This window comes from Equus quagga, chromosome 20 (genome assembly GCF_021613505.1).
Source record: "Equus quagga isolate Etosha38 chromosome 20, UCLA_HA_Equagga_1.0, whole genome shotgun sequence".
NCBI classification, from domain to species: domain Eukaryota; kingdom Metazoa; phylum Chordata; class Mammalia; order Perissodactyla; family Equidae; genus Equus; species Equus quagga.
In genome coordinates, this window is record NC_060286.1 from 5131027 (window position 1) to 5146373 (window position 15347).

The 15347-nt window shown below is 43.0% G+C and overlaps 1 protein-coding gene across 1 annotated transcript in view; it reads left to right on the forward strand.

Moving 5' to 3' along the window:
* The first annotated feature begins 7409 nt into the window (after positions 1–7409).
* TOMM20L (translocase of outer mitochondrial membrane 20 like) overlaps positions 7410–15347 on the forward strand; it is an 11612-nt gene continuing 3674 nt past the window's right edge. The window contains exons 1-3 of the mRNA XM_046647762.1: positions 7410–7545; positions 7925–7965; positions 12874–12955. Of these exons, the coding sequence (XP_046503718.1) occupies positions 7410–7545; positions 7925–7965; positions 12874–12955 (259 nt within the window). The remainder of the gene's footprint in view (positions 7546–7924; positions 7966–12873; positions 12956–15347) is intronic.

Here is a 15347-nt window from a genome sequence, read left to right on the forward strand (position 1 = left end):
CTCCCCTAACAGATGTTGAATCCTTGAGTACTCCTCAGTCATAGCTGTATCCCCCAAAGTGCCTGGTCCAGCATCTAACACATAGTAAGATGGTCAGAAACTATGTTTATTTAAGTTGAGAAAAATTACTTTTGAATTACTATTGTTTCTGTTTTTCACTAGTGATCCTTATGTACAAAGCCAGACATTTAGAAGTTGTCTTTGGAGTTCTTTTCACAAAGTGAAAATGTCAAAATATCATCTGAAAAGTGTAAAGTAGACTTGTTTAATAGTCCATTCCCCAACTTAAAATATGCGTAATTTTTCCTTCTGTCCTTGTTTCTTTTCCCTCTTCTGTTGCTTTCATGTGGTTACACACTCATCTTTGTGCCATTACAGGAAGACTGCCACAGTGCCGGCGATCATCATTGGTGAAGCTGAGTGACTCAGACAGTGGAGTTTGCACTAATGGAGAATTCCTAACAAATACAGGCTTAGTGTTTTCACAGAGGAGAAATTTTTTTTTAGTTCTTTACATTTTATTACAAATCAAATGATGTTTTCTTTGTGGAGAAGCACAAAAACCTTTTTTATTCATATAGACCCATTACATCTTTTTAAACAGAATAAGAAGGGCAGTGTTTATAATTTTGGAATTTGTAGTTAACATAATTATGAAGCTATCTTCATTTTGTAATCTGCGTGAACTTCATGCAAAATTAATTTTGAAAAGTTCAGGGGGCCGGCTCCGTGGCCAAGTGGTTAAGTTCTCGCACTCCGCTGCGGCGGCCCGGGGTTCGGATCCTAGGCACGGACATGGCACCACTCGTCAGGCCACGTTGAGGCGGTGTCCCACATCCCACAACTAGAAGGACCTGCAACTAAGATATACAACTATGTACTGGAGGGTTTTAGGAAATAAAGCAGAAAAAAAAAAAAAAGATTGGCAACAGTTGTTAGGCCAGGTGCCAATCTTTAAAAAAAAAGTTCTATTGTGGAAAGCTTAAGGAACTTCCATGTAAATATAATAAATGGTTATTCTCCACAAGTAACTGGATATCTTCTCAAGGCTACATTACATTAAAGAAGACAATCTGGTTCAAGAGTTTCCCCAGTTTAGAGTTGCCACATTTAGCGTGTAAAAATACAGGACACCCAGTTAAATTTGAATTCCAGACAGACAACAAATTTTTAGTATAAGTATGTCCCATGTAAAAATTAGGTTGTTTATCTGAAATTCAAATTTAACTGGGCATCTTATATTTTATCTGCAAATCCTACAACTGGTTTCTTTTCTGCTATATTCCAAGACATATTTATTATCCTCCCGAGGACCTTTTCTTGATCTCTGATGGAGGATAACAAACTGCTAAAGTTTCTCTTGGTTTCCAAGGATGAATGTGCCTGGGAAGCCCATAAGTGATTTTTAGAATTAATCATTTTTTTTGAAGTAGTCGTTATGTCCAAGATTGGCCCTATGATAGCCAAGCTTTGACAAAATAGTTGTGAACACACTCAGATTTTCCTCTAATATCTGAGCATTTCTCAAATACTGTTTTGAAATGCTGATGCTTTGTATATTTTGGATAACAGTCTGCTAAGGTCTGAATGTTTGTGTCCCCCCAAATTCATAGGTTGAAATCCTAATCCCCAATGATGGTTTGGGAGTCAGGGCTCTTGGGAGATGATTAGATCATGAGGGTGGAGCCCTCCTGATTGACATTAGTGCCCTTATAAAAGGGCCCCCACAAACCTCCCTAGCCCCTCAAGCCTTTAACCTGGCCTCTGGAGATTCTGCTGAGTTATATTTTACTAGAACTAAAGATTGACATAAATAAGAGATAAGGAAATGGCTGATGTCTAAAAGAAAGTGGTACTATTAAAATGACTTTACATACAGAAATCAGTGGTTCCATTTTTTTTCATTCCTTGGTTCATTGGGCAAATGTCAGTAGAGGCTTTCTGTACCATGTGCCGCTCTAGTGGAGTAGGACTTTAGCACAATGGACTCAATTTGACAATAATAGACTTCAAAAATAAAGAACTATCGGGGCTGGCCCCGTGGCCGAGTGGTTAAGTTCGCGCGCTCCGCTGCAGGCGGCCCAGTGTTTCGTCAGTTCGAATCCTGGGCGTGGACATGGCACCACTCATCAAACCACGCTGAGGCAGCGTCCCACATGCCACAACTAGAAGGACCCACAACAAAGAATATACAACTATGTACCGGGGGGCTTTGGGGAGAAAAAGGAAAAAAATTAAAAAAATCTTTAAAAAAATTAAAAAATAAAAAAAAATAAAGAACTATCTAGTTCTTTGGAAGATCGATGAAATTGATAAACTTCTAGCCAGACTGATTAGGAAATAAAGAGAGAAGACACAAATTACCAGTGTCAGGAATGAGAGAGGTGGCACACCAGACTGTGTCTCTAGGTATTAAAGAGAGAATAAGGGAATGGCATGAACATCTTTATGCCAATAAATTCAACAACTTGGACGAAATGGAAAAATTCATTGAAGGACACACATTAACAAAGCTCACTCAAGAAGAAATATATAACCTGAAAGCCTAAATCTATTAAAGAAAAGGGACTGACCTTAAAACCTTTCTGCCAAGAAAACTCCAGGTCCAGCTAGCTTTACTGTGAATGCTACCAAACGCTTAAGGAAGACATAATACTAATTCTACCCAAACGCTTCCAAAAATTGAAGAGGAGGGAATGCTCCCAGCTCACTCTGTGTGGCCAGCATTACTCTGACACCAAAGCCAGACAAAGACATTGCAAGAAAAGAATACTACAGACCAATATCCTTTGTGAATATATATGCAAAAATTCTAAACAAAATTTCAGCAAATAAAATCCAACAACATATGAAAAGGATAATGTAACATGGGCCAAGTGGAGTTTACCCCAGGAATACAGAGTTGGTTTAATATTCAAAAACCAACTAATATAATTCACTATATTAACATTAAAAAAGAAAAACCATATGATGCAGAAAAAGCATTTGAGAAAATCCAACATCCATTCCTGAAAAAACTCAGGAAACTGGGAATAGAAGGGAACCTCTTCAACCCATAAATGACACCTCTGGAAACCTGCAGTTAACATCACACTGACTGTTCATCCTTAATTCCTTTCCCCAGGGATATCCGCTCCCACTACTTCCATTCAGCAGTGAATTGGAGGTTGTAGCCAGAGCATTCAGGCAAGAAAAAAGAAATCACAGGCCTCCAGACTGGTGAGTTTAGCAAGATGCAAGATGAATATACAAAAATTAGTTATATTTCTATGTACTAGCAATAAATAATCAGAAATTGAAATTTTAAAAATACCATTTACAATTGCATCAAAAATATGAAATATGTTGGGAGAAATCTGACAAAGTATGGGAAAGACTTCTAACTTTGAAAACTACAAAATACTACTAAGACAAAATAGAGACAACCTAAGTAAATGAGGAGATATACCTTGTTCATGGATCATAAAACAGTATTGTTAAGATTTTCTTTATCAAATTTAATGTGATCCTAATCAAAATCCCAGCAGGCCTATTTTTTTTGGTAGAAATTGACAAGCTAATTATAAAATTCATATGGAAATGCAAAGGACTTAGAATAGCCAAAACAACTCTGAATAAGAACTAAGTTGGAGACCTCACGCTACCTGATTTCAAGAATTATTGTAAAGCTACAGTAATCAAACAGCGTTTTGTACAAATAGGTCAATGGAACAGAACACAGTCCAGAAATAAGCCCCTAGATATATGGACAACTGATTTTTTATAAAGGTGCGAAGACAATACACTGAACAAAGGACAGCCTTTTAAAGAAATGGTCCATGTGGCAACCAGTCAAGCGAATGAGAAGACAAGACACAAACAGGAAAAAATATTTGTGAAAGACATAGAAAGGGCTGTGTTTTAGTCTGTTTGGGCTGCTATAATAAAAACACCATAAACTGGGTGGCTTACTTACTATATTTTTATTTAAATATTTATTTAGAAATACATGCATGTTTATTTCTCACTCCAAGATAGATGAGGCCAGCGTTGTCGGGTGAGGGCCTTTGGTGTAGAAGGGGCTAGGGAGGGCCGCCCGGTGGCACAGCAGTTAAGTTCGCATATTCCGCTTTGGTAGCCTGGGGTTCGCTGGTTCAGATCCCAGGTGCAGACATGGCACCGCTTGGCAAGCCATGCTGTGGTAGGCGTCCCACATATAAAGTAGAGGAAGATGGGCACAGATGTTAGCTCAGGGCCAGTCTTCCTCAGCAAAAGGAGGAGGATTGGCAGCAGATGTTAGCTCAGGGCTAATCTTCCTCAAAAAAATTAATTAATTTTTAAAAAACGGGCTGGGGAGGTCTGTGGGGGCCCTTGCATAAGGGCACTAATCTCAATCAGGAGGGCTCCACTCATGACCTAATCACCTCCCAAAAGCCCTGACTCCTATACCATCATTAGGGATTAGGAAACTGGGGAGGACACAAACATTCAGACCATAGCAGACTGTTATCCAAAATATACAAAGAACTTTTAAAATTCAACAATAAGGAAACAAACAACCCAATTTAAAAATGGGCCCAAAACTTCAACAGACAGTTCACCAAAGAAGATATACAGATGGCAAATAAGCATACCAATAGATGCTCCAGATCACATGTCATCACGGAAATGCAAATTGAAATGAGATACCACTACACACCTATTAGAATGGAGAAATTCAAAACAGTGACAATACCAAATGCTGGTGAGAATGTGGAACAACAGGAATTCTCATTCATTGTTGGGAATGCAAAATGGTGCAGCCACTTAGGAAGGTCGTTTGGCTGTCTTTAGTTTCTTAGAAAACTAAAAATACTCTTACCATATGATCCAGCAATCATGCTCCTTAGTAAATATATTGAAACGAGTTGAAAACCTCTCCACACAGGGGCTGGCCCCATGGCTGAGTGGTTGTGTTCTTGGGCTCCACTTCAGAGGCCCGGGGTTTCGCTGGTTCGGATCCTAGGCACTGACATGGCACCGGTCATCGGGCCATGTTGAGGCGGCACCCCACATGCCACAACTGGAAGGATCCACAACTAGAATGTGCAGCTGTGTGCTGGGGGTGTTTGGGGAGAAAAGGCTGGGGGAAAAAAAAAAGGAAAAGAAGATTGGCAAAAGGTGTTAGCTCAGATGCCAATCTTAAAAAAAAAAAAAAAACCTCTCCTCACAAAAAACTGCACACAGATGTTTGTGGCAGCTTTATCCATAATTGCCAAAACTCAAAAGCAATGAAGATGCCCTTCAGTAGGTGAATGAATAAACTGTACTACATCCAGACAATGGGATATTACTCAGCAAACAGAAATGAGCTATCAAGCCATGAAAAGAGAGAAAGGAAATGTAAATGTATATCACTAAGTGAAAGAAGCCAATGTGAAAGGGCTACATACTGTATGATTGCAAGTACAGTCATGTGCTGCATAAGGGCGATTTGGTCAATGGACTGCATAAATGACGGTGGTCCCATAAGGTTAGTACCATACGGCCTAGGTGTGTAGTGGGCTGTGGCATCTAGGTTTGTGTGAGTACACTGTATGATGTTCCCACAACGGTGAAATCACCTAATGATGCATTTCTCAGAACGTATCTCCATTGTTAAGCAATGAATGATTGTATACAACATTCTGGAAAAGGCAAAACTATGGAGCCAGTACAAAAATCAGGGGTTGGGGAGAGGAAAGGATGGATAGGTGGAGCACAGAAGATTTTTAGGACAGTGAAATTATCCTGCGTGATACTATAATGATGGATACATGTTATTACACATTTGTCAAAAGCATTTTACATTTGTACACTTGAGAGTGAGCCCTAATGTAAACGATAGACTTTGGGTGATAATGACGTGTGAATGTAGGTTCAGAGATGATAACAAATGTGCCACTCTGGTGTGGGATCTTGATAGTAGGGGAGGTTGTGCTGGTATGGGATCAGGGGGTATATGGGAACCCTCTGTACTTTCCACTCAATTTTGCTGTGAATCTACAACTTCTCTAAAAAAATAAAGTGTATTTTTAAAAAGGTGTTCAATATCATTAGGCATTAGAGAAATGCAAGATAAAACTACAGTGAGAGTTCACAACATGCCTACTAGACTGCTAAAATTAGAAAGGTGGACCATAACAGATGCCCAGACGACGTGCAGGAACTGGAATACATACTGCTGATGCGAATGCAAAATGGTATAACCATTTTGGAAAGATGTTCGGCAGTTTCTTAAAAAATACTCCTGCCATATGATCCAGCCATTTCACCTTTAGCTATTTCCTTAAGAGAACAGGAAAGATGTGTCAATATTAAAGACTTGCGTGCAAATGTTTAGAGCAGTTTTATGTGTAATAGCCGAAAACTGGAAATAATCTGAATGTTCAACAGATGAATGGTTAAACAAATTGCGGTATATCCATAAAATGGACTACTATTTACCAATAAAAATGAACTATTGCTACAAACAACATGGATGAATCTCAGAATAATTATGCTGAGTGAAAGAAGCCAGACAACAAAGGAGTACATATTGTATGCTTCCATTTATATAATAACCTAGAAAATGCAAACTATCTATAGTGACAGAAGGCAGGGAATGGTGGGGGAGGCAGGGGGAGGGAGAGGGAAAAAAGGATTAACAAGGGGCCTGAGGAAACTTTTGTAGATAATGGATACAATTAGTATCCTGATTTTGGTGATGGTTTTATGGTCATATACATATGTCAAAATGCATCAAATTGTACACTTTAAATATGTGCAATTTATTGAATATCAATTATATCTCAATAAAGACATGCAACAGAAAGAGAAAAGAAAATTTCTTTTTAGAGTTGATTTTGCTCTGGGACTATCAGGTCCAGCCCAGCAAATTACCCCTTTTTCTAGGCTAAATATTATTGCTTAAAAATTCCTCCTTCCTCCCGCTATTGACCTAAGGAGGTTGGGGACTTTGGAGATCAGGGTCCTTGCAGGTGACAAAGCAGACCAGCTTGGGGAGAATGGGCTAGTGTTCAGGCGCTCAGTGGGCAGTGCTGGGAACAAGGTTACCAAAGTTAGGAGTCAACTTAAATTTGCAGGTGAGGGAACAGAGGCCTCAGGAGGACCGGCTCCCGGCTGACCAGATTCCCAACATACTGTGATTTGCCTGAATAGGCGTGGCAGGCATAGGGACAGGACCGCGTTTGGGTAAGGCGTTCAGAATCTGGAGCGCGACAGACCTGGGTTCAAAGAGAGCTCCGTCCCCCAGTGGCTGCGAGACCTGCCACACAAGTCCCCTCGGACCCTCAGTCTCCTCCTCTGTGGGGCAGCGCGGTGCGCGGCGTCGACGCCCCTGCCGGCCGGCCCAGCCCGCGCTCGCTGCCCGCCGGCGCCCAACGCTCGGCTCGTGGCACGCCCGCGGCCGGATGCCCTGCGTCCGCACCCTCCTCGGCCTCCTGGCGGCCTTGGCGGTCGGGGGCGCCGTCGCCTTCCTCGGCTACTGCCTGTACTTCGACCGGAAGCGGCGCGGCGACCCCGCGTTCAAGCGCCGCCTGCGGGACCGTGAGTGCGGCGGTGGCGGCGGCGTGGGGGCCGGGGCGGCGGGGCGGGGCTGGGGGTGCCGTGGCGGGGGTTGCGGGGGTGCGGAGCTGGGATGCTGGGGGTGCGGAGCTGGGGGTGCGGGGCGCGGGGGGTGCGGAGCTGGGATGCGGGGGGTTCCGGGGGTACGGGGGTGCGGAGCTGGGATGCGGGGGTTGCAGGGGCGGGGGGTTCGGGGATGCGGGCGTACGGGGCTGGGAGGCGGGGGGTGCCGGGGCTGGGGGTGCGGGGCGCGGGGGGTGCCGGGGCGGGGGTGCGGGGCTGGGAGGCGGGGGGTGCGGGGCGGGGATGCGGGGTTGCGGGCGGGCGGGCTGGCAGCGGCGCGTGCCGGTTGTGTCCGCAGGGAGAAGAGCGGCGCCGCGGGCCGGGGCAGGCGGCGCGCAGGTGAGCGCGGCCGCGGCGAGGGGCGTGGGGGTGGGCGAGCAGCTTCCCGCCGCCGGCCCGCCCCGGAAGCCCGGGAAGGAGGGAAGAAGCCCTGGGGCGGTGAGGAGGCAGCTCTCCCACGCAGCACTCGGAGCCGGCGCTGCTCCCAGTTGGAAGAAGGAAGAGGAGCCTCTGTCCCCCCCGGAGCCGAGACGCCAGGCGGGCCGCGGCCCCCTCCGTCCACCCCCACTTCTGTGCCACGGAGCCGCTGGTTCTAGTTCAGGAGCACAACGTGTCCTCTGTCTCCAACCGGAATTTGATTAGGCGTTTTTAAAGATAATCATCTTGGTGATCGGCCCACCTTAACTAACTCACAGCAGCTCTAAAAGTGCTACGGAGAGTTCTTAGGTTCTTTGTGAATTTTCGGGAGAATTGAGTCTTAGCCTTCCTCCATTCAATCTGTCATTCCACGCCTATTGGAGAGCCTCCCATGTGTGAGGCCCTGTTCTGGGTGTGGAGAGGTTCGCAGTGGGCAAAGAACAGCCCCCTGTGACAAGAGCTGAGGGCAAACGACCCCTTTCAGGCCAGGATTATGGAGGGTTACCCGTTGCTGCTTTAAACTTAGTGGCTTAAAACAATATCTAGTCTGCTCCTAAACCTGCACTCTTAGCAGGGCTGGATGGGGACAGCAGCTTCCTGCTGCACTCGGCGTCAGCCCGGTTGCCTCCAGGGCTAGGCGCTGGGTTAGCTGAAGGCTCCCCTCCCTCACACGCTGCGCGGCATAGTCTTCCTCACAGTATGGTGGCTAGGTCCCAATGGGCAAGGAACTATATAGACATATATATATATATATGTGTGCGTATTTATATATATATATATATATGAGAGAGAAACAGAACATGCAGGCGAGCATGAAGCCAGGTGGTACCACTTCTGCAGCATAGACTCCCGCTCCTTTTCAAGGGGAGGGGAAATAGCCTCCACCTCTTGTTAGGGGAGACAGGGATCTGGAGGTGCATGTGGGACTGAGAATGTTGCTGTGACTGTTGTAGGGGAGGAAGCGTAGTCCTCTACCCTCTAGGTCCTTCTGCGGGTCTAAGAATTAAATTGACATGAGACAGAATAACAAGAGAAAATCAAACACATTTAATAACATGTATACATGGGAGAAAGCCGGGAAAACAGGAACTTGCCCAAATGGCCAAAGCTACCACCTTAAATACCATCTTCAGCTAAAGACAAAGGAGAATGTTGGGGATAGTGGTTTGGGACTTCAGAGGGAGGAAGGCAATTCTCATGGAGATGGAAAAATAAATGTTTGGTAAATAAATGTTTGGTAAACAAATGTTTGCATACCTTGCAAAGACAGTGTGACATGGAGAGGACTGTGATCAAATGTGCCTTGCTAGCTTCCTCCCTGTCTACCATGCCTAGTTCATGTTACATTGTAGTTTTCTATGGTGATAGCTCCTTTCTGAAACAGCCGTTGTACCTTAAACTCTTTTAGCCAGTTAAGGAGAAGGTCAAAGTTTCTTCCTGAGTCTTTTGTTCTTAAAAATAAGCCCAAAGGGACACATTTTGAGGTGGCTGATTCTAGTCCCCCACACTTTTTGGAATATGCCATCTTTCACAGAAGGCTCTGGAGGAGAGGTGGCCTTGAACTGAGCCTGGCAGCATGTGTTAAATCTGGGTCCTGGTTTCAGAGGAGACAACATTCAGGATGGAGGGAAGTGCACATGCATAAAGGTGCAGAGTGGGGATCTGCCAGGCCTTGGTAGTAAGTCAGTTTGACAGCAGAGTCCCAGTGGGGAGTGGTGGGGGGTGAGGATAGAGGGCTAAGTAGGGGCCAGGGTAAGAAATTCAGGTTCAGTGGGTGAATTACAAAGATTTCTGAGCAGGAATTTTTTTTAAAAAAGAAGGAAAGAAAGAAACTTTTTAGGTTAGATTGATCAGGTGGGAATGTGCTAGATGGATTAGAGGAAAGGACAGGCTGTTGCAGCAGTACAGGTGACAGGTGATACAAGTGCTGAACTGTGGTGGTGTCCATAGTAACTGGTGATGAGAGATGTGAGAACTGTCGTGGAAGCATAGATAGTTCATGCTGACTGATTAAAGGGTCATGGAGGGGCAGGAGTCAAAGAGATTGCTGGGGTTTCGAGTCATTTTGAGAATAAAGGTTCAGTTGGCCTAGTTAAGGAAGCAGGACAGGGAGTGTCCAAGGAGCTGGACGGGAGAGTGGAGGTGCTTTCCCTGACCTCTGACAGAGCCTCTCTGACAGACCTAAGGGGCCGAGCCTGGTTCAGCTGCATGTCTCTTCCCTTCATTGCACTTACCAGTGGTTGCGGTTACACTGTGTGATTATTTGGTTAATGCTCTCTGTTTATTAGAACAAGCTCCACCAGGGCAGACCTTGTCTGTTTTCTTTCCCTCCATTGTCTCTCCAGTGCCTAGAACAGCGTCTAGTACATAGTAGGTGCCCAACAAATGTTTGTTGATTATTGTTGTTTCTTGTGGGTAGAGGGACACAGCTCGTTAGAGGCACGGGCCATGAAATCGCGGTATTCAGAGAGTGTTGTGGCCAGAGAGATCGGGGAGTGGGACTTTGGTATCTTATTGTGGAGGGCTTTGAATGCCAATCTGGAAAGTTTCTGGATATGTTTCTGTTGTGGTGGGAAAACAGTGATAGTGACTTCATTTCAGGGAATGGATGCAATTATTTTTATTTATTTATTTATTTATTGGAGGAGGGAAGTCGAAGACAGGAAAATCAGTGCGAGGCCAGATGGGAAATAATGAAGATCTGAATTATTTCAAATGAGGAAGAGGCAGAAGCAGGATTTTTCAAATGTTCTTTATATAATCTTCATGCAAACTCTATTCTAGTTTTATAGATGGGTAAACTAAGGCACAAAGGGATGTCTCTTCCCACTACTTCAAAGGATCTCTCTTCCTCCTCATCCCAGGTCTTGTTTCTTTCCCAAAGTATGGTCCGTGGACCATCTGCATTAGAGTTACCTGGGGCATTTGTTAAAATATAGATTATTTGACGCAAGCACCAGCAGTTCTGATTTAGGAGGTCAGGGGTACCCAGGGATTATGGGGGCAATGATTCTCAGACTTTAGAATTTGTAAGAATCACATGAGGAGCTTGTTAAACATGCAGATTCCTGGGCCCTGCTCCTAGAGGTTGATTCAGTAGGGCTGGGTGGAGCCCAGGAAACTGCAGTTTTCTCAGCTCCTTCAGCTGGTTGTGAAACACTGCCCTCAGCTTCTGCCTGCTCCCTCAGCTCCGTTGAACTGCCTTCCCTTCTCCATAAGTGATCTCAGATGTGCTGCTCTAGACCCAGCATCCCAAATTTCCTCTACTTGCCACACTGTCGCCTGGATGCTCTATTGGCACCTCAGCGGTGCGTTTGGAAGTAAATTCATCATCTCACCCCTTGCCTCTCCTGCTCCTCCTCTGTCTTTATGATGTGCTGGCATCACCAGCCTCCCTGTGTGACCCGACTCGTGTCGCTTAAGTATCAACCTCATCCTCTGCAATCAATCCCTGTTTCCTATTTTTCTATGCTCTATCTCATATCCTATTCTCTTTCTATTTCCATTGCTTCCTCACTGCTTCAGGCTTTTATTACCTTTTATCCATACTATTGTAATAATTTCCCAACTTGTCTCCCTGCCTCTCTTATGCTGTTGGAGTAAATTCCTTCTAAACCGCAGCTCTGCATATGTTACTCTTGCAGTAGAGCCCTACTCTGCAGATGAAATGCCAACCCCATAACTTGGCACCGCAGCCTTCCATGGTGCTTTCTATAGTGACAGCCTTATTTTCGTAGGCATTGGCAATCACGTATGTGAAGCTCTTAGTCCATAGCTGGCCTTCTAAAATTGGTGATTATTGTTGCTGCATTCACCCTATCGTAATCCAGCTAAATAAGATCACTTGATGTTTCCCCTGCAATCTTGCATTGCTTGTCCCCTTTCTTCATCAGACTGTCAGTGAGCTTCTCCACATCCCAAATGTTGTCTTTTCTGAGCTTTCCCTGATTCCCCAACCAGGTGTCATGGCTCTGTACTTGAGCCCCAGAGGACATTGGACTTTGTTGTTATGTGTTATTGATCTTACGCCTGCTTGTCCTTTCCCTTGGTTAGACTCTGGGCTCCTTCCCCTTCCAGCTCTTCCTAAAGTGCCTGCTCTTTCTAGGGCAATAAATATCTGTTCAGTGAAATCTGTGGTTGTTACTGATTATTAGCATCTTTACTGACAAAAGCTTAAAATATGACCCCTTCCCCAGGCTCATCCCATTTTAAAAAGAGAATTCTTGGGGAAAACAAACACAAATCCCTCCAGATTAAAAGACTGAACCTGAAGTGACTGGCAGTGGAGTTGATGGTTTGGGTTAGGGATTGTCCACTTTAAAGACCTGCCCTGAGCATGGTACCAATGATGACACCATCCTGTGACCATGGTCACCTTCATGAACCAGGCTGCAGCAAACCACAGCATCCTTCTGAACACCACCAACTGCCCTGCCAACCCCACACCATGCCCTTCGCCAAATTGACAGGCACTGTTAATACCCTAGGCAAGAAAACAGTTTTGCAACATACAAAGCTCCCCTTGATATAGTTAACTACAGTAGGATTTCTGCTATGTGTACTCATTAAGCTGGGTGAAATGTGGATGAGCATTATTACAAGCATCTTAACCTAACTTGAATACGCCAGGTATTTTTTTTATCACCTGAAATTGTAACTGTATTTTAAGTAATTGTTTTAAATATTGTAAAGAACAGCTGCATTTGTCATACTTTGGATTTAGAGACTAGGCGCAAGATGTGCTTTTTTAATAAAAATTCAATAATCTTAATCAGTAAGCATATACCTTACATTCATTATTTATTGTTAAATATTTTGGAAATCTTTTAGTTGTGGGATCCAGAAAAGAATGAAAAATTGCAAGAACGTTTTCTGCAAGAGGTACAAATGGGAGAACTTTGGTTATCCAGAGGTAAGAATGGAAACATTCTTTTCTAAGCGGTTATGATAATTTATGTTCAAGAAATATTGATTGATTGGTATTTGTACGTCTAATAACTAACTAGCTAGACGTGTTAACCAACTTGCCTCCATTAAAGAGATACTGTCCCGCATTTCCCTGCGTCACACTGTCCAGCTCCACAGAGTCATAGTTAGTGTTCCAGTGTATGTGGCAGTTGGGGACGTGGGCAGATGGAGAAGCAAGGACAAGCACAAGAACACCTCATTTGTTGTCAGGTAAAATTCTAAGTAAGTGAATCTTCCAAATGACTAAATCTTGTATGAGTCAGAACTTTAAAAAATTTTGACTGCTTTATAGAAATTTTCCTTCCTTCTTATTTTTTTTAATTTTTTAATTTTTTTTTTTTTTGAGGAAGATTAGCCCTGAGCTAACATCTGCTGCCAATCCTCCTCTTTTTGCTGAGGAAGACTGGCCCTGAGCGAACATCCATGCCCATCTTCCTCTACTTTATATGTGGGACGCCTACCACAGCATGGCTTGCCAAGCGGTGCCATGTCCGCACCCAGGATCCAAAGTGGAGAATCCCGGGCCGCCAAGAAGCAGAATGTGCGAACTTAACCGCTGAGCCACCGGGCTGGCCTGCCTTTTTCTTCTTAATATTTTTCTTATAAAGTCCTTATGAACGACCATTCTTGTACTGTATCTAATGTAGTGACACATATAGGGGCTACCTTGCACTTAATGTCCAGGAATTGTATTTTAAATTATAATTTATCCTCACCTAATTCCAGATAGATTTCAGAAAACTTCATAATATTGTCAGGTTTTATAAATATTATAGATAATAGTCATGTCTTTGCTCTGGTGTTAAACCCTGGAAAGAAAAGAATTTGTTTTGAGGCTCGTTGCTGGTTAAATGAGCATTACACCCATTTATGTATCTTTTTTTCAAGAATTGCAAATTCTCTTGCGTATCACAGTTCCTGTAGCTGTTTTTGCTTCTTCTTATTGTTTTTTGAAATGATCTTGTTTTTCACCCTGTGTTTAAGAGGGTAGCATCCTCCAGGATTTAAAAAAACAAACAGAAAGTCAAGATTCTGGACAACTCATAGCAATAGCCAAGGTTTTTGCTTTAATTCAGTGGCTTACAACCATGATAAAGGTTTTGAGAAATGAAAAAATATTGTAGCCATTCAAAGTCATTGCACATTAATCGTTATAATTTGAAATTTTAGTGTTTTATTCAGTATAATCTTTTAGGTAGTTTCATAAATGGACTAAAAATATCTGCTAAATATTAATGACAAAATATACTTAGAACTGACTTAAATGATATGAACAGGAATGATTTTACACAAGGTAATGAAGCAGAAACTTTAAGGACCTTCCTCGGCACAGGCCTCTTTGGAGGGGAGGGGTCCTACCAATTTTGTATTCATAATTTTATATTCTTTTTCTTAAAAGGGGCCTCCAAATTATATAAATGAGGAGCCTCACAAAATCTGGATTAATCTCTAGATATGAATACTCCCTGGATATAGGGACAATTAAAATAGTAGACAGAACCTTTCAGCTTTAACATTTATTGAATTGAGATAGTGTAAATATGGAGAGGAAAATTATGAATTATAAAAGAAAAAATAGCAGATAATTATTACATTTTGTTTTTATTCTCTTTAAGAGGTATCATGTAATGGTTTAGTCAGACTTAGGAGGTGTATGTTACAAATATTGAGGTGAAAACAAAAATTGCAAACTTGGGTTTTTAAATTTTACCTCTCAAAGGTGATAACGTTATTTCTGTGAAGCCATAAACTGATTAATTAGTTCTTTAAGGTTATATTTTTCTGTTCTATTTTACTTCTAATGCAGTTCTCATCTTGGTTGCTTATTCTTTAAATCCCCACCAAACCCCAAACCAATTAAATCAGAATCCCTGGGGTGGGACCCAGGAGTTAGTATTTTTTAAACCTCCCTAGGTTATTACAATATAACACACTGGTTGAGAACCAGTGTTCTAATACAGTAACTTTTCACCCAGTTTTCCGTATCTTCTCAATTTTCTCCCCTCCCCTCTGCCACAGTGCGTTTGCATTACTGTGCTGTCAGCTGGTATGGTTCTCCAGTCCTCTCAATCGTGGTTATGTCAGTAACCAGAGCCAATCATTCTCACTGAAATTTCTGATCAGCTGATTTCATTGAATTTATTGGTTAGTTGACTTAATTGACCAAATCGATTATTGTGTTTGTGTCACATTACCTCCATTAACTCGGGAGCAGGCACTATTGTATATTTTTCTTTCTTTAAAAGGTTCAATACAACCAAAATATTTTGGCTTAATGTGTCACTTCCATAAAGCTATGATTAACTTAAACCTGTTGGTGAAATCCTAGTGTCCTG